Raw genomic sequence first — 23,032 nt, forward strand, 5'->3', positions numbered from 1 at the left:
TCGACACAATATTTCAGCTGACCAACTGCCCACCATCTTTTCCACTCGTGATGTTCACAGTATGTGGTCCCTCCAAAAATGGGCTACAAGACTTCACGCTAGAGATTAGGAACTCGAGTAAGTGCCGTCCCTGCACGGCCGACTGTTTCGGCATCCTGACGATTCGACTGTGCGTATTGCCCGGGGACGTCTGTCCGGCTGCCTCTGAACGCATTGCCTTTTCTGTCTAGTCTACAGACAAGATCCTGAAGGAGATGCTGGGCCCGGGCTTCTACGAGCGGTGGGTGTACTGGAGCTACCAGACGGCGGACCAGGCCCTGCGGTCGGCAGTCAAGACCGAGCTGGACAAGATCCTCTACAGCGACCATGTGAGTGTACCCTGGGGGCTGTGCCCATGCTTGTAGTGTTCCCTGTTGGACTTCTGTGTATTGGATTCAATGGAGAATTTATACTCTTCTTCTTCTTTGTTGACTCTTGTCTCGAATGCAGCAATACGAGACTACTTTTCTCGAAAGAACTATTCTTGCTGGAAGGATGTGTCATTTGTACTCTGCTTCAATAAGTATTCGAACATTTTTCTCGTACGTACAGGGTGTCCCCCTTAGGAGTTGTATGTTTTGCCACATATTTGCAATTTCACTTTTGCAGTGTTGTAGTGGTTAATAAAAAAGAAAAAGAGAAGAAAAGAAAAGGTTGAAAATGTGGGAAGAAATGGTGAATAGAAAGGGGGTTTTAAAATCGTTAATGACCATGAAAAAGGGAAAGAATGAAATGCAAATCGGACTTTGTATTACAGAAAAATTATCGGACTTAGTGATTTGGAAAAGCTATTGTTTGGGGTGGTCCTTGTGACGTTTCTGGACAAAAGTCAAACCAATCTCCACTACAAAAATTATTTGAAGGAGAACAGAGAATAACAAAATGTGTTTAACAGGGGGAAAGGGCATAGATACGAGTTCATCCTTTACCGTGTTAACATGTCTTCTTTCGTGCGGCGTCCAGGTCTTCAAAAATCTCCTACTTCATTTCTGCGTGAAAAGTAGTAGCTGCTCTGAAATCTTGCAATCATCCAGGAATCACTAATTTATACAAATCAAAATCGTCTTGAGATTAAATGCAATGTATTTTATGTTGCTGCTTCCATCCTCTGAATTTCATACAAATTTCCACAATACGTCTGCACATCATTAAGTTGTTTTTCATCTTAATCAGACCAAGACTAGCTAATACGTTTTTATGTCTGCTCTAAGCTTCCTCTCTCGAGAGACAAAAAAACGGATAGATAACAAAAAAAGTTACAATCTTAGTACTTTCCTTTTCTTATATATTTTCTCTGCCATCGAGTGCTCGTACAGCTGCGGCGGTATAATTTATATCTGAGGGAACGAGTGTAGCGCAGCGAAATTCAAAGTCCTGCTGCAGTGTGTAGCAGGAGCCAGTATAAACGAATAACACTCGTCACGTCTTTCGTGCGACACCCGATATCGATGCAAAGAGTCCATTTGTTTCCCATTACAAACAAAATTATTTTTAAAGCAGAAATTAAACAGCCATTCAATAGAGATATTCCAAATTAGTCTAGTGGGATATTTGTTTTAGTGGAGATAGTAAAACAGAAAGAATAAGCAGTACTCCGGCAGTGACGTCACCATCCTGGCCCGTGGCCACATCGCCGCCTTGCAGCAAGGCTACTCGGTCACCACTGTAATTCTTCTTATCCTTTGTTTTACTATCTATGTTAACTGTGCTGCATACCACTAAAACAAATATCCTGCTAGATTAATTTTGGATCTTTCTTGTGAATGGACATATACAAATTCCATTTTTAAAATAATTTTCTTTGTAGTGGGAAACAAATGAACAGTTAGCATTGTCACTTGGCATTGGTGAAAGATGTGATGAACAGTATTTGTTTGGTCTGACTCTGACTTACTATACACTACAAAAATGAAATTCGAAATATCTGCCAAAACATCAGAGAATATGCACCTGATGACCCTTTGGGGGAATATGCGGTATATTGTCCACAAACATATACAGTATCTTTCAGGTGGCATCAGCTTCAATTGCAGTATTCCTTTTCGGATTAAGTTCCTTTCACATAGCATCGAGGATTCAAAATGACAAACCGATTCCTAATTTTTTTTGTTTTGATATAAATATAGTCATTATCCTCTTTTGCTGTGTTTATTCCGAGGATGACCCAATTCTCCAAAGAAAGCCAGCCATTCACAAGGCTTCTATATCGTACCTGTGTGAGTATTTCCTATCACAAAGTTATTGCAATTACATTCGCGTCTCGAAGGCACGCCTCGTCCTTCATTTTGGTTCTCCACGTGCAAATAAACTAGTAAATCCAACATTGTTAAGAATATGTAGGGATGCACTTTACTGTTCTGGAGCAGTACGTAACACCACAGGCAATGGGGGAGCCTCCCCCACAGAAAGGGGGCAGCACCTGAAAACCTCTGTCTCGCGAGATCCGACTCTCGCTCTCGGCACACGGTATCCACAGTGTAGTGGATATCGGAAACCGGGTTGGTGTGGTGTTTCTGGACTTTGGAAAAAATTTACATTTGGTCCCTTGGCGACACGTTCTCTAGAATGTAAATCTCTGCACGCTGTCTGATTGCGTTTGTGACCGGATCGAACATCTCTGTCACAGCCAGAACACTACACTTATTCTGGTTGGAAAACCACCTGCAGACACTGTGAGGTAGAGACCCTTTTACACAAATGACTTTTGTGTCTCAGTCCACTGCACGTGGCAAGTGAACCTACTGGTGTATTATTGCCGTGCTGCGACTCGTTTGTCACGAGTAGTCCTTTTTTCTGTTCTGTAGTTTGGCACCGACACAGTGAAATAAAGGCTCTGAGGCAGTATCCTTCTTACAGGAAATCGGAATATAGTAACAGAATTGAGAAACTAGCGATGCCAATACAGAACTTAAAGTTTGTTGTGTGCTCCAGTCCTGCAATATCCGGATTTGAGGGGCATTCGGATGTGACCGTGGTACAGTGGTCCATCGGTGAACGGCACGGAAACATGATGGCAGGCACAGTCGTAGTCGAGATTCCGTGTGACTGCCAAAAGGAAAGATTGTGCACAAAATACACCATAACTCCTTCATGTCTGTGCCTGCCATCTGAGAAAAAAGTGTTGGATTCCTTGCAACGTTGTGTGTCATCCTGTCCCATCGGTTGAACTCTAGCAACAGCTGACTAGTGAATTATAGTCCCACACGTAGGCTACCATTAACACAACAGTGTGAAAGAGTGGATTTCCAGTGGTACTGTGAACAGGAAGCACAGACTGCTGACAAATAGCATCATGTGTGTTCAGTAATGAATTGTGATTCTTCACTGCTTCGGGTAACCGATATTGGCAAGTATGACAGCGATCTGGGGAGAGGTCCCATTCTTCAACCTATTGGAGAACTGTCAGTGTTATCCGTGGCGTCACGATGTGGGGAGCCATCGGGTACGATCGCAAGTCACGGCTGTTAGTAATTGTGGGAGCTTTGACGGTACAGAGGCACGTCACGGACACCCTATATTCTCACACGTTACCTCTCGTGTGACAGTATCGTGATGCTACTTTTCAACAGGATAATGTTTGACCACAATCGTAACACGCCTCTGTGAACTGTCAGTGTGATGTAGAGGTTCTTCGGCAGCCAGTGAGATCCCCAGATTTGTCCCCAATAGCAGCACCAGTGTCTGGGATGTCGAGGACCAGTTACGACTGTTGGGGGCCAGCTTGCATCAGGAAAGGACGTGACGGCTTTACGACACCCTCCCTGACTGAATCGGTGAACGATGCAGGCCACAGGGGCTGTAATCTTGTACTGATGCGTGGGCTCAGGCTACAGAATTTACTGTAAATTTGTTGTGATGTGCATCTCCAAAATAACATCAATGCTCTTTCAACTCCTAAAGTTTCGTCTTGTTTCCTCCTCCTCTTCTCGGTGCTGCACCTTTTATTTTTCAGGGAGTGTAAAAAAGATTTAACAGCTGACATCTATAATATCCAGCACAATGGAAGCACCAGGTTTAACTGGTTTATTTGCAAGATAAAATTTGCATAGATGCACAGAAAGGGAGATTGTATCCACTAGACATCAGCCATATTTCTGGGCACAGATTAGAAGCCACAGATACCTGTCTCACTCACGGATACCTGTGCTGAAGCGTCCACGATTTCTCGACAGATTGTATCTCGTGAGCCCTGTACTGTACTGTGCCTTCCTTGGCTCCGTACACAGTGGATTATCTGATTCCTCGTGTCAGTTAGTGGCAAATAGATGAAACACACAAATATGGAGCATTGACTAATTGGAGGCACACTTCAGGGAAAGTTCTGCAAATTTTTCAAAATTTCCTTGTGTACGATTTCTTGTTTAATCTGTTAGCATATTATGTCTGTGTAGTAGAGATGGTGAACCGTACTGTTTCCTCAAGCACTAGAACACAGTCCTCCGTTCTTCTGAGCCTGCTTATGCGTTCAACGAATTCAAAATTAATATTTTGTGCACAAGCTGGACAGAAAGTCCTGAGAAGTTTTGGTCTTTCGTTAAATCAGTAAACAGATTGAACCCACCTGTCCAGATATTCTGTGATGGTGTCGGCATCAAAATGGACGACGACACAGAAAAGGCTGAAATTTTAAATGTCTTTTTCCAAAAATGTTTCAAAGAGGAAGATCGCTTTATAGTTCCTCCTTTAAATCGTTGTACAAATGACGTATTGGCAGATATTGAAATAAGTGACTGTGGGACAGAAAAGCAATTTAAGTCTTTCAACATAGGAAAGGCCACTAGACCTGACGTGACACCAGTAAAATTCTACATTTAGTATGCGGACAAACTTGCCCCTCTTCTAGCGACAGTCTACCGTAGATCTTTGGAGGAGTGGAGTGTTTCTGCCCAATTGGAAAAAAGCGCAGAGCCTGTTATTTTCGAGAATGGACACTGAAAAAATGCAAAAAAACTATCATTAGTCTGTTATAGAATTTTGGAACATGTTTATGCTTATGTATTAGGACATTTCTGGAGACCAAAACTCGCCTCTTTAGGAGTCGACACGGGTTCTGTAAACAATAAGTGTGTGAAACCCAGTTCACTCTCTTCGTCTGTGAGACCCAGAAGGTGGTAGATACTGGTCCCCAGATATACAGCGTGTTACAAAAAAATACAGCCAAACTTTCAGGAAACATTCCTCACACATGTGGACATATGGACATGTGTCTGGAAACGCTTATTTCCATGTTTGAACTCATTTTAGTTTCGTCAGTATGTACTGTACTTCCTCGATTCACCGCCAGTTGGCCCAATTGACGAGAATCCGCACGCAATTGTGCAATCACGTCATCAACACAGATTTTCTGTGAACATTTGGGCAGGCATTGTTGGTGATGTCTCGATTGGGCCCCATGTTCTTCCACCTACACTCAATGGAGCACATTATCATAATTTCATACGGGATACTCCACCTGTGCTGCTAGAACATGTGCTTTTACAAGTACAACACAACATGTGGTTCATGCACGATGGAGCTCCTGCACATTTCAGTCGAAGTGTTCGTACGCTTCTCAACAACAGATTCGGTGACCGACGGATTGGTAGAGGCGGACCAATTCCGTGGCCTCCACGCTCTCATGACCTCAACCCTCTTGACTTTCATTTATGGGGGCATTTGAAAGCTCTTGTCTACGCAACCCCGGTACCAAATGTAGAGACTCTTCGTGCTCGTATTGTGCACGGCTGTGATACAATACGCCATTCTCCAGGGCTGCATCAGCGCATCAGGGACTCCATGCTACGGAGGGTGGATGCACGTATCCTCGCTAACGGAGGACATTTTGAACATTTCCTGTAACAAAGTGTTTGAAGTCACGCTGGTACGTTCTGTTGCTGTGTGTTTCCATTCCATGATTAATGTGATTTGAAGAGAAGTAATAAAATGAGCTCTAATGTGGAAAGTAAGCGTTTCCAGACACATGTCCACGTAACATATTTTGTTTCTTTATGTGTGAGGAATGTGTCCTGAAAGTTTGGCCGTACCTTTTTGTAGCATCCTGTATATACTCTGTTCCGTGCCTTCTGCAAGACATTCAATACAGTTCCTCATTGCCACCTAAGGAACATAAATGAGCATACGGAATATCAGGTGACCTGTGTGATAGGACTGGACAGTGTTTCTAGCAAACAGAAGACAACCTGGTATTCTCAGTGGAGAGAAGCCTTCAAATGTAAAAGTGATTTCAAATGTACTCCATGTTACTTTTCACAAAGCATTTAAGTGATACAGTGAACAACATCGGAAGGTGCTTGAAGATTTTTGCAAGTGATGCTATTGTATAGAGAGAAGTCGTAGTGCTAGAAAATTATAGGGGAATACAGGAAGGTCTGCTGAGGATTGATATTTAGATTAGTGTGTGGCAACTGACTCCCAACATAAACAAATGTCACATATTTTGTGTATGTAGACAGAAAGACCCAATATTGTTTAACAGTGTAATTGTAGAATAATCACAGGAAGCAGTTACTTCCACAAAACATCTGGGAGTATGCGTACGGAGCAATTTAGAGTGAAACAACGAATGTGTAATTAATCACTAGTACTGCAGTTGTCAGATTGAGATTCATTGGAAGAATCCTCAGGAAAGTAACTTGCAGAATGGTTGTTTGACCAATACTTGAATATTGCTCATCAGTATAGGATCTGTACCAGATAGGATTGGTAAAGGAAATATAGAAGATCCAAAGAAGAGCAGCACATTCTGTCCGATATCCCGCATGACGGCCGCCTGCACACAGGTGTGACACCTGCAGTGTTAAAATGTGAGGACATTCTCATATTCTGATATTGAGAAGACTATCTACACTTACAGTGAAAATGTGCTTAATTCATTAGACAAAAAATTGCAGACAACTGGTATATTTTGTGATCTGTCAAAGACATTTGACTGTGTAAATCACAATATCCTTTTAAGTAAATCAGAATATTATAGTGTAACAGGAAATGCTGCAAAATGGTTCAAATATTATATCTCTGGCAGGAAACAAAGGGTGTTATTAGGAAAGAGACATGTATCAAGCTATCAGGCATCATCCAACTGGGAACTAATTATATGTGGGGTCCCACAAGGTTCCGTTTTAGGGCCCCTTACTTTTTCTTGCATGTATCAATGACCTTTCATCAGTAGCATTACCAGATGCCAAGTTCATTTTGTTTGCCAGTGATACAAACATTGCAATAATTAGCAAATCAAGTGTAATCTTAAAAAGGTTAGTTAATAAAATATTTGTGGACATTAATCACTGGTTCCTAGCCAATTCTTTGTCACTAAACTTTGAAAAAACCCACTACATGCAGTTCAGAACTTGAAAGGGATGTCCCACGAGTTTATGCCTAACATACGATGACAAGTAGATAGAAGAAGTGGGCAGCGTTAAATTCTTGGAATTACTGCTTGATAATAAATTCAACTGGGAGGAGCACACCACAGAACTCCTGAAGCGTCTTAACAAATCTCTGCTTGCAATGCGAATTGTGTCAGACATAGGGGATATAAAAATGAAAAAGCTGGCATACTATGCTTACTTTCACTCCATAATGTCATGTGGGATTATTTTTTGGGGTAATTCATCAAGCCAAGCTAAAGTTTTCCAGGCACAAAAACGGCAGTAAGAGCTATATGTGGTGTGAACTCGAGAACATCCTGCAGAAGCCTGTATAGGGAACTAGGGATACTAACTACTGCTTCCCAATATATTTATTCTTTAATGAAATTTGTCATTAAAAATATATCACTTTTTCAAACCAACAGCTCGATTCATGGAATCAATACTAGAAATACGAATAATCTTCACAAGGATTTAAAGTCACTTAGTCTTGTACAAAAAGGTGTGCATTATTCAGGAACACACATTTTCAATAACTTGCCAGCAGCCATAAAAAGCTTAACAACCAATGAAATTCAGTTTAAGAGAAGCCTAAAGGATTTATTGGTGGGCAACTCCTTCTACTCCATTGATGAATTTCTCAGTAGAACCAACTGATTAGTGTGTGTGTGTGTGTGTGTGTGTGTGTGTGTGTGTGTGTGTGTGTGTGTGTGTGTGTAAGTACAATACAACTTCTGCACAATTTCAGTGCAGTAATGTGTTCATTGTAAATAAGTATTACAGTAGTTCTATTACATGTTTATTACCTTATAAATAAAAAAAAACTTTTTTTTATTTTAAGTTCAGTGCATTAGTGTTTGTAAAATGATTCTTTCATATAGCGTTCATTAAAAATGACGACCATGCCACTTGGGACCTTTGGAATGGCACATTAGCTTATTTGTTTGAGTTGTAAATATTTGTCATGTATTGTTGTTTTTCTGACATGTTCTACATCCTGGAGGACCTGCTCACTACGGATCAATTGGAATGAAAGTAAATCTAATCTTATCTAATCTAATCATTTGAGGTGATCGACAGATCACAGTCAAACACCTCACTGCACAACTAGACGTCTTTGTCGGCAGTGCTGACACACCTGTCCACCAGTCGAGTACTCGGAGCTGTCTGCGTGCTGGGTTCCTCGGTGCCTAACAGGAGAACATAAAGAACAACACAGTACCTCTGTGTAGAATTGCTCAGTGTTACGAGGCTGCGAGTGATGATTTTGTGTCAAACATTGTCGCAGGCAACAAAATGTGGACAATCAGTTCGAACGGGAAAGAAAACGGCAGTCCACGGGGTGATGTTACGACACCTCTCCTCCGAAGAAAAAGTTCAGAGCCACACCCTCACCCTGTAAAGTCATTGTGACAGTCTTCTAGGTCTCTGAAGGAGTTGTTCTGTTTGCTGTCCCCCCTCACAGTGCAATGATCATCTCTGAAGTGTATTGTGCTGCCCTCAGGAAGTTGAGGAAACGACTTCTGCACGTTTGTCACCACAAAAATTAAAACTAACTTCTTCTCCATGACAACGCGAGGCCACACGAGTCTGAGCACCCGAGAGGAACCCGTAAAACTTTGTCCGACTGTTCTTCCTCGACCACTGTGGGGCCCAGATCTCGCGCCTTCCGACTTCCACCATTCTGGCTCAATGGGGGATGCACTCTGCAGGAAGCAGTTCGTGGGCAGATTATTGATGAAGTGAGATGTTGGCTGTGACATCTACCAGTAGAGGAATGCAGGCGCTCCCAGTAAGGTGGCAGAACGCCGTCACATTCGACAGAGTTTATGTTGGAAACTAGGGCTTCTGTCGCCAAATGAGGGGGAATAATGTGGTGTATTGGAATCCTGAGTAAAATCAACATGCTTCTAGAAAAAAAAAATTGTGTTGTTTTACTTATTGAATTCACCTCATAGCAATAAAATAAAAACAAAGTGACATTGCAATTACTTTTCTTTATAGCAATAAAAGAATGCTTCCAATATAAATTGGCTAGTTACCTATAAAGGAGAGCATAAAATAGGATTTCTCTCACGTAAAGTTTGTAATTCACTTAGATGTTGAACACAGTAAAAAGAGAATGATTTGCAAAAGATCATGTTTTATTATTCTGATAGGCATTGTTCATACATACTGATTAATATTATTGTTATGTCATCAATTTGGTCTCGTTTACATTGCAATATCAGACAGTTCGCGTGAACGATTGATGCAGATTTAGGAAAATGTTTTGGAACTATCATTACCAGTGAAAGTTATTTCGCTCGATAATATTATTGGTTTACATAACAGTGATGGCTGCAGATCTTCCTGTGTTGGGCCCAAGTGTTTCAGCAGGAATTATTGTTCTTACTGCTCTCACTTTCGTTTTTGTGATGTGTCTCTAGTTCTTTTTCTTGTGTTTGATCTGAGGTTTGCATCTGTTGATGTGTCCATTATCAAATAGTTGAAAATCCAGGATGGAATAATGACAATATTATGAAAAGGATAGATTTGATTTAATTGGATAGATAAAAAACCCACTCACCAAGCGGCGGCAGAACAGACACTTAGACACTTAAAAGAGGATTGTAATTAGGCAAGCTTTTGGTGCCAGTGACTCCTCCTTCAGGCAGAAGTGTTGAGGGGAAAGGAAGAGGCGTGAAGTAAAAGGACTGGAGAGGTCTAGGCAAAAATTCTGGGTAAGTTATCCAGATCCGCGGGTCAGGGGAGACTTGCCGTACGGGATGAGAAGGAAAGACTGATTGTTGGGAACTGCAGCAGACGAGATTTGAAAACCTGCAAGCTTAAAGGCCTAAGACAGGGTAATATGCAAGACAGATATTATTGCTTAAACATCGTGCATGAGCTAATAAGAGTGAAAAGCTAAGTGCATTGTATGTAACAGAGATGGGAGGGGGTCAGTAAAAGATGGATGGGTAAGACAAAGGACGTACAAAACTAAAGCAAAGTGTAGAAAATAGTGGTTACTGTGAAGAAATGCTGAGACAGAAGAAATTAATGTAAATTAAGGCCAGGTAGGTTTTGAGAACCGAGGACGTGTTGTACTGCTAGTTTTCACCTGCGGAGTTCTAGAAACTGGTGACTGGGGAAAGAATCCAGATGGCGCGTGTGGTGAAACAGGCACCGAGGTCACGATTGTCATGTTAGAGCATGCTCTGCAGCAGGATATTGTGTGTGGCCCGTATACACACTCTGCCTGTGCCCATTCATCTTAATTGATAATTTGGTGTTATCATGCCGATGCAAAAGGCCAAACAGCGTTTACATAACAGCTGGTATATGATGTCTCATTTCACAGGTTGGCTCTCCCTTTAATAGTATATGTCCTGCCAGTTACAGGTCTGCTATCGATGGTGGTAGGAGGGTGCATAGGGCAAGTCTTGCAGTGGGGACAGTGGCAGGAGTAGGAGCCATTGGGAAGGGAGATGGGTACGCATAGGGTCTGAAAAGAATATTGTGGAGATGGGGAGGGGAACGAAAAGCTATTCTAGGTGTGGTGGGTAAGATTTTAGGGATTTCATTTCAGGGCCCGATTTAAGGAACTCGTGTAGCTGATTAATACGTTCCATACTAGGATAATACTGAGTCACCAGTGGTGTGCTCTGAAGTTGTTTTTCTTTTTGGAGGGATCAGCAGTACCAGGATTGGATGTGATGGCCCGGGAAATCTGCTTCCAAACTAGGCTGATGGGGTAATTACATCCAGTGAAGGCTGAGGTGAGAATGGTACTGTATTGCTGTAAAGAGTCTGCATCGGAACAAATACGTTTGCCTCGGATGCCGAGGCTGTATGGGAGGGAATGTTTGACATGGATAGGGTGGCAGCTGTCAAAATGTAAGTACTGTTTGTTGGTAGGTTTAATGTGGACAGAAGTGTGTAGACGGCCTCACCAAAGAAAAGAAAAAAAAAGTACTATTTTATGAGAATAATTTCTATTTGTGTACAGATTTCCAAAACCGGCCAAATTGAGTAATAAACAAACTAACAATGTATTCTAGTAAAGTAGGCGTTCTTGGAATCTGATAAATCCAAGCTACAAAACTATAGTACTGAATTTTGGAAATAATCAATATTTAACATTGTAACATTCTAGATTGTGAAGTTTTTGAATATGAATAACTGTATATTTCGAAACTTTTTGGAAAAAGTAAAATGTTTGTTGAAAAAAAAAGGAGAATGGGGATTTTTAGATGAACTATACTACTTTAGATATAAACAGATATTTGCTATCTGAAAATTTTGCCTCCAGGTGCTTTTTTTTGTGCATCATGAATAATCTTTCAAATAAAATATTTCTAAAGTATCGAGATGTACAGGGTGTTTATAAATGGATATCAGGGTTTTAATGTTTTATAATATTTAATACATTATACTTATATTTATAAATGATATGTCAAATGAAAGAGCAATCCAAACAGTCGTTTTTGGCACCAGTGCGCACCTCACTGGCATAGCGAAGCACCCAATTGGTTGAACTTCACTGTACCCAAGCGCTGGATAGGCCGCAAGGGGCCGAATGACAGGGCTTGCTTTGCACGGCCTCCAATCGACCTAACACCATGCGATTTTTTCCTTTGGTGTCTTCATTGAGGATAGTGTGTACGTGCCTCCGCTACCAGCAGACCTCCCTGGATTAAGAAACCGGATTGAAGCAGCTGTTGCTACAATCACTGAAGACACACATATCAACGTTTGGGTGAAGTCGGCTATAGACTTGATGTGTACCGTGTGACAAATGGCGCTCACATTGAACATTTATAAGGTTCTTGGTAAAGCTGTTTGAGTTACTCTTTCATTTGACATATCATTTATAACTGTAAGTTTAATATAATAAATATTATAAAGCGTTAAAACCCCAGTATTCATTTATAAGCACCCTATGCTACTATCATCATTAGTCTTAAAAATATCCAGTGAATAACAAATTTCACTGGAAAAGGCATGAATAAGAAGTAAGCTGTTTTGAGTGATTATCATGTATGTGCTCTTAACAAAACAAGATCTGAGTAAGAACAAAAACTTATACTAATGTCAAGAGTGGTTTAAGAGCAAGTACGATGGTCCCACATGGTTCTGTTGCAGCTCTTATTAATTTTGGTGGCAGACATTAATGTGAATTATAATATGAGGATACCAAAGACAACAAACGTAATCGGTCTCCAAACGTTTTCAGAAACACTCGCCGTCGCTGTCGTACGACGAGTTGGCAGCTGTGCGCAAGAACCTGCAGCGGACAAAGATCGACGTGGACTTCGAGTTCATCCGAGAGACGTGGTATCCCGTCTTCAGGAAACACTTCCTGAAACAGAGCCTGGCCCGTGCCTACGACTGTCGCAAGCTGTACTACATGTACCACCAGGGCCACGAAAAGGAGGTACGTCATCTCTGTTTGTGTATCGTGTCGTGCACACGTTGTGGGAAAAGGCAGGAATGTAAATACGTACAGGATCTGACAATCAATAATACGAATGGAGGAGTGCTCCCATTGAGAAGGGTAAAAGATAAAGATGTTATCTTTCTCTTCTACTATTGTACATGTACACTATTTGATCAAAAGTATCCAAATACCGCTATGTAATGTGAAATCGGTAACCGGATGTCGCAAGAGGTGGACCCGCCAGTATAAAAGGAGGCCGGGTGCGTTGTGTTGTCAGCAGAGGGCAGTAACAGTATAGTGGTTTGGTCGTGATAGCTCAGTGTCTGTATTTCATCTTCAGTATATATTAACATTTAGTAAGTGGTTGTACAGATCTCTTGTGAATTTGTAAATCAGAACATCATCTCCAAATGGACTCTTACAACAGGTCCAAATAGAATGCAATGACATTTCTGGCAAACTCCTTTCAACTGTTTCTGGGCATTGTCATTGTAGGCAGCACCTCTTGTTCTGTGCCTTCTGAAACTCTGCCAAGTCTCAACACTAAATTATAAGTGTCACGGTCACAGCAGTTGAGAAAACTGGATTGCCATCATCCAATGTCCTGTGCTCGTACTTCTCCCATTGTGTCTGCAGACGTATCAAATGGAAGGACCCTCAGTTGGAAGACCTCTACTTAAATAATTTATAAATGATGATTTTAAATGAACATGTTTGATCGACTTGAGAGGAAAAAGTATAATGTGTTATTCTGAATTAATAACATGTCACACCACAGTACAGTGGATAATGTGGCTACTACTGGACTGTGCTCTAGCTCGGTGCTCTCTCGAGTGTGGAGCTGAAACACCGGTACGGGCAGGACATTCCTATTTGCCGACGTCTTCTCACGTGTGCACTCAGTCATTGAAATCTACGCTGTCATAGGTCTTTTGTTGCCACCTTAAAGTGGGTGTGCCTGCATTTCTGCCCATATGTCCATATGGCCTTTTCTGCTCCAGTGCTCCACACTGTTTCCTGGAGTTGTTTATTTCCCCAAAATAGGCAAAGTTGTTGCACCTGGAAAAGTGTCCCAACTCGAGAGCCCATAGAGCAGTTCTTTGCGCAGTATATTGGGCGAGCCAGTAGAAGCGGACGGTGCCAGTACAGCCCCTGTCTGGCTTCGCTGGCAGCAGCTGTCTGGCCCACTAGCACTCAAATGTAAACCGTTCTAAATATACAGCTATAGGTCCAAATGCAGTAATGCAGCCCTTGTCACTCTTCAAGCTTTTCTAGCAGACATGTTGTAAATAGTCTTCACGGGTTAGCCGCCGGATCACGTTGCACAAATTCCACAATATATCCTCGGAGCAACTGCCCGACATCTTCAGGTGGTTAAACCTTGCCGGTGGCTAGGTACGACCTGAAGATGTCGGACAGTTGCTCTGAGGAAATATTGTGGAATTTGCACAACGTGATCCGGCAGCAAACGCGTGAAGACTATTTAGAATGTAGCCCTTTTCCATACATAGTTTCTTCTGTGGAGCACCACCACCTCGAGCAACTTTTGCGCCACAAAATTCTGCCGACGCTATATGCACTGCATAATTTGTTTGTAATTCTAAATGTGAACAGCTACCCAATGACGAATCTGTCAGTTCAAAACCGATAAGGTGCTATTTCTTCTTAATAAGTAGCCTTATTAACCTTGATCCTTTCCTCTAAAAAGCTTTTACATATATGAAGATTGGAAATGAATGTGAGGTGGTCTTTCAAATTTATGTTAGTAGATGGCACACAGTCTTTGTGCTGAGCTGTTTTTTTCTTGCTGGCACTTAGAACCTGTCAGTACGGGTCAGATCCGGCACTTAGGTCATTTTCTGTTTCCACTCCTCATATGCTCTCTTGGCTTTTGGGTCCTAATGACCCAATTGGTATTTAAGGATGTAATACTCATAAAGTATTAAAAGTTATTATGATCTTAAACTTGGATTGTGTTAGCTAATCTATGTTTGTGACAGGATTATTGCTACTCACCATATATAGCGATAGGCACAATAAAAAGATTCACACAATCATAGCTTTCAGCCATTAAGGCCTTTGTCAGCAGTAGACACACACACTCATGCAAGTTGCGCTTGTGTGTGTGTGTGTGTGTGTGTGTGCGCGCGTGTGCGTGCGTGTGTGTCTACTGCAGACAAAGGCCTTAACAGCCGAAAGCTATGATTGTGTGAATCTTTTTGTTGTGCCTATGCGGCTCACCGTCTCCACTATATGGTGAGTAGCAACTTTTCTTCTCTTTTATTGTTACATTCCATCCTGGATTTTCCATTATTTGATTTGCGGTAGGATTATATAGTTTTGAAAATATTTCCACTTTCTCCCACAGCACTCGTATAGGTGCTAATTTATTTGCCCTTCGACCAGGCTTGTCATCAAACTATGTCACACATGAGATGCAACAGAACCACTTCTATGGCATTATGACGGAAGGATGGCTCTGTTTCTGAATACAATGTACAATTTATACACTTTGGCCATCAATATAAACCAATACAGGTTTCAAGTGTAATTTGATCTCATTCTTTCCCGCTGTCACCATGAAATTTTTTTTGCCCTCAATATTAGCCATTCCCGCCACACTGTTCTGAATACTTTCATCCGTATAAGAGCTTGAAAAGAGAATTTTTTTTATCACTTACACTGGATATAGCATATATTGTTGGACAAGAAGTCTGTTTTATAATGTTAGGACTGGATGCTGTTCCATTTTGTTGATGCGGGAAAGGTCCTAAGTTCCACATGACATTTTTGTCATTTGGCAGAACCACTTGCATGTTGCCGTGTGAGATATCAGTCTCTAAAGTGTCTTCTGATTCAGATGTAGCTTGAATGCTGCCATCACTTGTTTGATTTTCTTCTGTAAAGATCGTCTCCTCACTGTCATATGCATTTACTAATTCTTTCAGTCATTCATCAGAAAAAAACTGTTTTGTTATGATCAACACACAAAAGCTACTACATCAGATACATTAACTGTTCCACACCATACAGTTGATGAAATATCAGTGATAGCAATAATGTTTTGATAGTTTGAATGTAATAATCAACCTGCATTGTTGTGTAAGTTCACATATTTCAACAGTAAGCAAGCAACTATATGCATTGTTATAAAAAAAAAAAAAAAAATAAACAAACATTATGTATATATCTCAGAGGTGGTGAAATAAAATTTTATTACCAGTGTTTGCACAAGTCAGGAATTTTTAAACATCCAGGTCGTATAGACCAAAGGGGCACAAATGTAACAAATTAAGCTATCATAAAGGAAGCTTTAGGTCAAAAAAGTTCTCCTGAAATAGAACAAAAAAAAGAAAACACACACACACACACACACACACACACACACACACACAGACAGAGCTGTTGTGTCTGGGTGCAGTCCGCTCTCCTCCCTTCTTTCCAGCCTGCCCAGCTGTGGTCACCGGTGTCTGTGCAGTTTGTGTGTGTGTGTGTGTGTGTGAGTGTGTGTGTGTGTGTGTGTGTGTGTGTGTGCATACATATTATTTTATCCTGAATTTTTCCATTGTTTGAAAAATAAAGTCGGCATGTTTCAGGTGCAAGGGTTTAGATATAAAAATGTTATGAAAGAATAAACTCCTGCTTGGGTTTTGTTGACTTGAAGGTAACAGCAGGATTAAGAATGGCTGGTTAAACCTGCACTTTATTTTTCCCCATCAACTGTAAATTAAGCATTTTGGCATGCTGCTGTCATCGGATACAAGAGGAAATAGACAATCGCTTCAGAGTACGGGTGGCGACTGAGTGTGTGCTGTGTTGCAGGTGGACTGTGCGGATGTGGTGCTCTTCTGGAGGATCCAGCAGATGCTGAAGGTGACGGCCAACGCTCTCAGGCAGCAGGTCATGAACAGGGAAGGTACGCACCTCTTGTTTCATTTCATTTCTTATTTGTCAGCTTCAGTGGGATCCCGTGAGCTGAAGCTGCTCGGTTGTGAAATGAGTTAGTGCATTGCTGGCAGAATGCTGATAAGAAAATTTATGAACAAAATATTGTGAGAGCATAAAGGAATAAATCACACACATAAACTATGAATAAATAATCAGTGCCTTTGTACTGTGAGTAAGTAAAGGTTGGGGGTGGGGGAATTCCAGAAAGAAAAGAGACAGAGATTTTACAGTACACATCTTTTCACCACAAACTGAAAATTTCACCTTCGATGCATTAGCATGTGTAGTAAGTCACTAGTACTTCTTTAAAGGAAATGTTTCCATAAGCATCAAACGTAATATTATCAGCAGTATGAAAACTATGCTGCAAATAATAAAGTTGAGTGAAATAAGGCATGAATAAGAAACTATCTACACTACTGGCGATTAAAATTGCTACACCAATGCAGATGATAAGTGGGTATTCATTGGGCAAATACATTATACTAAAACTGACATGTGATTACGTTTAATTACAATTTGGGTGCATAGATCTTGAGAAATCAGTACCCAGAACAACCACCTCTGGCCGTAATAACAGCCTCGATACGCCTGGGCATTGAGTCAAACAGAGCTTGGATGGCGCGTACAGGGACAGCTGCCCATGCAGCTTCAACACGATACCACAGTTCATCAAGAGTAGCGACTGGCGTATTGTGATGAACCAGTTGCTCGGCCACCATTGACCAGATGTTTTCCATGGTGAGAGATTTGGAGAATGTGCTGGCCAGGGCAGCAGTCAAACATTTTCTGCATCCAGAAAGGCCCGTACAGGACCTGCAACCTGCAGTCATGCATTATCCTGCTGAAATGTTCGGTTTCACAGGGATCGAATGAAGGGTAGAGCCACAGGTCATAACACATCTAAAATGTAACATCCACTGTTCAAAGTGCCGTCAATGCGAACAAGAGGTGACTGAGCCATGTGTCCGATGGCACCCCATACCATCACGCTGGGTGATACGGCAGTGTGGCGATGACGAATACACGCTTCCAATGTGCGTTCAGAGCGATGTCGCCAAACGTGGATGCGGCCATCATGATGCTGTAAACAGAACCTGGATTCATCCAAAAAATGACGTTTTGCCATTCGTGCACCCAGGTTTGTCATTGAGTACACCATCGCAGGTGCTCCTGTCTGTGATGCAGCGTCAAGGGTAACCGCAGCTACGGTCTCCTTACACGAGGCATCACAACAACGTTTCACCAGGCAACACCGGTCAACTGCTGTTTGTGTATGAGAAATGATGCTGCTGCAAACGTCGTCGAACTGTTCGTGCAGATGATTGATGTCTTGCAAACGTCCCCGTCTGTTGACTCAGGGATCGAGACGTGGCTGCACGATCCGTTACAGCCGTGTGGATAAGATGCCTGTCATCTCGTCTGCTAGTGATACGAGGCCGTTGGGATCCAGCACGGCGTTCCGTATTACCCTCCTGAACCCACCATATTCTGCTAACAGTCATTGGATCTCGACCAACACGAGCAGCAATATCGTGATACGATAAACTGCAATCGCGATAGGCTACAATCCCACCTTTATCAAAGTCAGAAACATGATGGTACACATTTCTCCTCCTTACACGAGGCATCACAACAACATTTCAGCAGGCAACGCCGGTCAACTGCTGTTAGTGTATGAGAAATCAGTTGGAAACGTTCCTCATCTCAGCACGTTGTAGGTGTCGCCACCGGCACCAGCCTTGTGTGAATGCTCTGAAAAGCTATTTGCATATCACAGCATCTTCTTCCTGTCGGTTAAATTTCGCGTCTGTAGCACGTCCTCTTTGTGGTGTAGCAATTTTAATGGCCAGTAGTGTATTTCATGTAATTATTGTACATGTGCTGTTAACAGAATAAGATCAAATTAAAAATATATAATTGATGTCAGGAGTTTTTCTGTTACAATGTGAAATCACTATTGTTTTAAAATGCATCATTTTTACTGTCTAAACAATTGCAGATCTGAAATTGGGTAAGTAATTTTATTTTACAGTGAGTGATTGTAGAAACAATGTTGTGAAAAAATTGAAACTTAATATGAAGGTCTTTGTTAGATATTTTTTCATGGTTTTCAGAAAGATCTGAGTCAGTAATAATGCCTTGAATCACTGTTTGGATTTTGGTAATGAATCATGTGCAGAAAAGACTGTTTACAATTGGTTTGTAGATTTGCATTGTGGTGTTGTTCCTGCCAACGAAAAATTCTGTGATGGTCGTCCAAAGTTGGTTATCGTTTCAGAAAACATTAACACTGTGCGTGAAGTGATGTGTGCTGATCAATACCTGAGAGTGAGAGAGAGAGAGAGAGAGAGAGAGAGAGAGAGAGAGAGAGAGAGAGAGAGAGAGGGGGGGGGGGGGGGGGGGGGATCTTTAGGCACATCAAAGACTGCAGTAGGTTCTGTGTTGCACAAACATTTAACTGCCACACACATCTGAGTAGCAACTTTTCAAAATGCCTAATGTCCACTGGTGGACAAAATTAAGTTTGATATGAAATCCTGCTCTACACACTTCTACAATCAGATCTCGTTAAAATGATTTTTAAAACCTTCAAAACAAGCTTTCAAAAGTAGCAAATGAAAACAAATAGCATTTTGTCTTGTACTATGAATGGATCAAATTCAATGTCCATCTTTTTATTTTATTTTGTTTTATTAACCTTAAAGCGTGCGTGCCGTTTTTCATAACACAAGTGGGCACGCGCCGTACTTTGTACAAATGTAAAGAGTAGCAGTCTCTATGGTTCCGAGGTAAACATGTATGAGCAAAATCATTGTTTTATCTTAGTTTAATTAAACAGTGATAAAATAAACGTACATAATATGGACTAAACCACTGTTTAATTTAATTGTAATGAAATAACTTTCATTAATATCATTCCATTGGCACAGATGGGTGATACCCCATAGTAATAACCCACTCGAACAGTGCAGTTGCATCAGATCCCAGCCAACCGCATATGCAGTTACTAATTACCTTGTAGACAGCTGCCTCATTGTGGGATTGTGCTGCTAGCTCGGAATCTGGGGCATTTTCTTCCACGCAATGTAAATTTTTTTCTCACTGCTGCTTACTTGGACATAGGACAACACAATTTATCACTGTGTTAGCTGAAGCAATAATGAAGAAATGGGGATGGGTTCACAATTGTGAAACAACAGTGGAATGGGGCAAAACAATTTGATTTGCAGGTGGCACACTTTTTACACTGGCACGCTCGCTCGAGGGTTAAGCGACGTTGGCTACAGTGTAAGAGCGGTGGACTGAAGTGAAAACTTTTAACTTGCCAACTTGACCAAAATGTATTCATTTTCAAACAATGGAAAATCCAGGATGAAATAATGACAGTATTATGAAAAGTATAGATTGCTACTCACCATATAGCGGAAATGCTCAGTTGCAGACAGCAACAACGAAAAACAACCAAGAAAGCTTTCGGCCAAAAAGGCCTTTGTCATTCATTTTTAGTATTACAACATTGTTGGGTGCGTTGTTGCAAACTAATGAAATTGATGTCCGTAATAGCTGATATACCACAAAACACAACAAACTGCATTTGCTCCACCCCAAAAGTCCTCATATCTTGAATGAAGAAACAGACAACCAGTGTTATAATAAACACTCTTTCATCAATAGCCCTAACTGTGTATTTTGTGTAAAATTCGAAAAAATTAATAAAATGCTCTTGTATAAGTTTTTTGTTTCTCCTGAAAATGATGTTTTCTGACATTATGCATTTTGAAAAGTTAGTCATGATAGATTCAGGACTATTTCAACAGAAGCTCATGAAGTAACATATGTCAGCTGCTGTAAGGAACTGCAAAATCCATGTAGAAAACTGAAACGGGAGGCAAAACTTGAGTATATTTGTACAACAGGCAAGCAGCTGTTTGGGTGTTCAGAGGCGAGTAGAAAAGTCGTTCATTCTGAGAAGCACTTGCTAGAATGTAATCACTGTAGTTGCACTGGGCATGTCACAAGCATCGACTTAACACTAGAACCACCGGAACTAGTACTATACTTAGAACCGTCGATGTCGCCAAAGTGACCACTTTCTTTGTAAGTACATGCTGTGCTGTTTAATGTAAATATTAATGACCTTGATAACAATGTATCACTTTAATTATGTTTAATAACAGTATCATTGTATTTTACAACAACAATGGGAACATAATATTACTAATATTAAAGAACATAGTTCACAATATTTATCTGCAACCATACTAATTGTATTGCAGTAGTTTTAAAATTAATAGAAATTAATCTTACTGGAGAAACCAAGTACCCATGAATATGTTAAGAGAAAGACCAATCATAAAATATGACCATGTATAGTACCTAATCCTACTTACAAGCATTACAAACTACTGTCTTTATTACTTTATATGTACACGGCCCACAAACATATCTCTTGCATTTACTGCACACTTCATTTGTCTTGTTTCTGCATTTCCTCATTTGGCATAGTTTTCTTAATTTCGCAGGAATTTCCGCTTCTTCTCTTTCTTCATCACCATTGTCCTTTTCTTCCTTTTCTTTTCCACCCCTTGGCATCTTTTCCTGATTTCTGGTTTCCATATAGGCTCTACGTAATTCTTCTGCTAGATTTAGGATGAAATTCCTCCTACTTATTTTGATCCCTATCACTAGCTTGAAAATGATCCATGCGTTGATGGCTGCTAAATCAAGGATATTGTGAAATACGTGTGCAGGCCATCGACGAGTACCAGAGCGAACAGAATATTTCCTCGTCATCTGGTCCGAGATATCTACAGCAAATTTTGTGCTATTGTAGAAGCTCACTGTTTTGGGAAGGTGTTTCGAATTATTTTGTATTTCAACATCTGTGTGCATGGTGCTATACAGAAGAACATTTTTGTTCTTTTTCCCTTGGTAAACAGTCAGAGTACCACCTTCCCTTTTCAAGAGAACAGACGTGTAAAGAGGAGTTTTCATTTTTTTGTAGTGTTCAGAATTTCTTTTCTTGCACGGTTGGTAGTGCCGACAAGACTAGTTTTCTCTTTCTCCAGTGTCTCCCCAAGTGTGACCGCAGAGAAAAAATTATCAGTAGTCACATTTCGCCCCTTATTGCGATATGGAGCTACCAACTTCATTACTACTTGTTCTGAAAGTTTCCCATTAGGTGCCCTCTGTTCGTTCTTTCCTACAGAAGGGAACCCATTACAAAGATATTTTGTTTCTACATCTGCTAGAAGCCAGGATTTGATTCCGAATTTATCAGGCTTATTCAGCATAAATTGCAAATACGGAGACCTGGTTCTGCTGGGGAAAAGTTGTTCGTCCACAGTGACATTTGATCCAGGTATGTAATTCAACTGACAGTTTTCTATGGTTCCAAGTAGTTGATATAAGTCAAGTTTGTCACTTTTCAAACGTTCCGACCATGTATTTTTTTCATCAAAACGCAGATATTTCAAAGTTTCTTGAAAGCTGTTTCTGCTCATTGTGTCAGTGAAAAATGGGGCTCCCCACTTTTTCGACCACAACTCATCTACTTCAATACATCTGGCACCTAGTGCACCACAAACATATAATAAAGCAACAAATGCATCTAATTCTTCTAAATGCAAACTCCAGGAATCATTTCCAAGAAGCTGTTGTGCCTCTACTTCTGTGCATTTCTTTATGTGTTTCAACATTGATCGATCAACTAAAAGGCACCAGGCACTCGAAACATTATCATTTGAGACGTGCCGCTTTGCGTGTGAAGTAGGTCCCCGTGTTTCTTTCAATATATGCTGTTGACCTCTCCTACATGGAGTAGTAACACCGAAGTCTGCTTCGGTCCACTCCATGATCCCGTCCTTCCCCAGGAGTTTTGAGCCAGGTTCTGGGAGTGAACCCTCACTTCATTCTGCTTTTCTACGTCGATTCTGTATTGGTCCACTTACTGGAGGTGCAGTTCTTTTTTTTACCCAGTGTAGGTCCTTCTCTAGCATTGTTTATATTACTGCTTGGTCCTGGTTCAGCAACTGCATGAGGAAAGAGACAATTAGAAAGCTACAACTCATTATAAAGATAACATACCACACAATAAAATAGCAGTAACAGAAGTAGCAGTAGAAGTGTCAGCTCTATTATAATAGTGATCATTATTCATATAGTAATAATAATAATAATAATAATAATAATAATAATAACACAAGTGAATGTAAATTACCTTCATCTTCAGTCTCGGAGCTGTCACTCTCCA

At 40.9% G+C, this 23,032-nt stretch overlaps 1 protein-coding gene across 3 annotated transcripts in view; it reads left to right on the forward strand.

The window, feature by feature from the left end:
• The window catches only part of LOC126426882 (dynamin-like 120 kDa protein, mitochondrial), a 200,116-nt gene that overhangs the window by 170,151 nt on the left and 6,933 nt on the right, over positions 1-23,032 (forward strand). For all 3 annotated transcript variants that reach the window (XM_050088928.1, XM_050088929.1, XM_050088930.1), the window contains 3 exons: positions 231-368; positions 12,625-12,825; positions 16,651-16,744. In XM_050088928.1, the coding sequence (XP_049944885.1) occupies positions 231-368; positions 12,625-12,825; positions 16,651-16,744 (433 nt within the window). The remainder of the gene's footprint in view (positions 1-230; positions 369-12,624; positions 12,826-16,650; positions 16,745-23,032) is intronic.

Source organism: Schistocerca serialis, chromosome 11, assembly GCF_023864345.2.
Source record: "Schistocerca serialis cubense isolate TAMUIC-IGC-003099 chromosome 11, iqSchSeri2.2, whole genome shotgun sequence".
NCBI lineage: Eukaryota > Metazoa > Arthropoda > Insecta > Orthoptera > Acrididae > Schistocerca > Schistocerca serialis.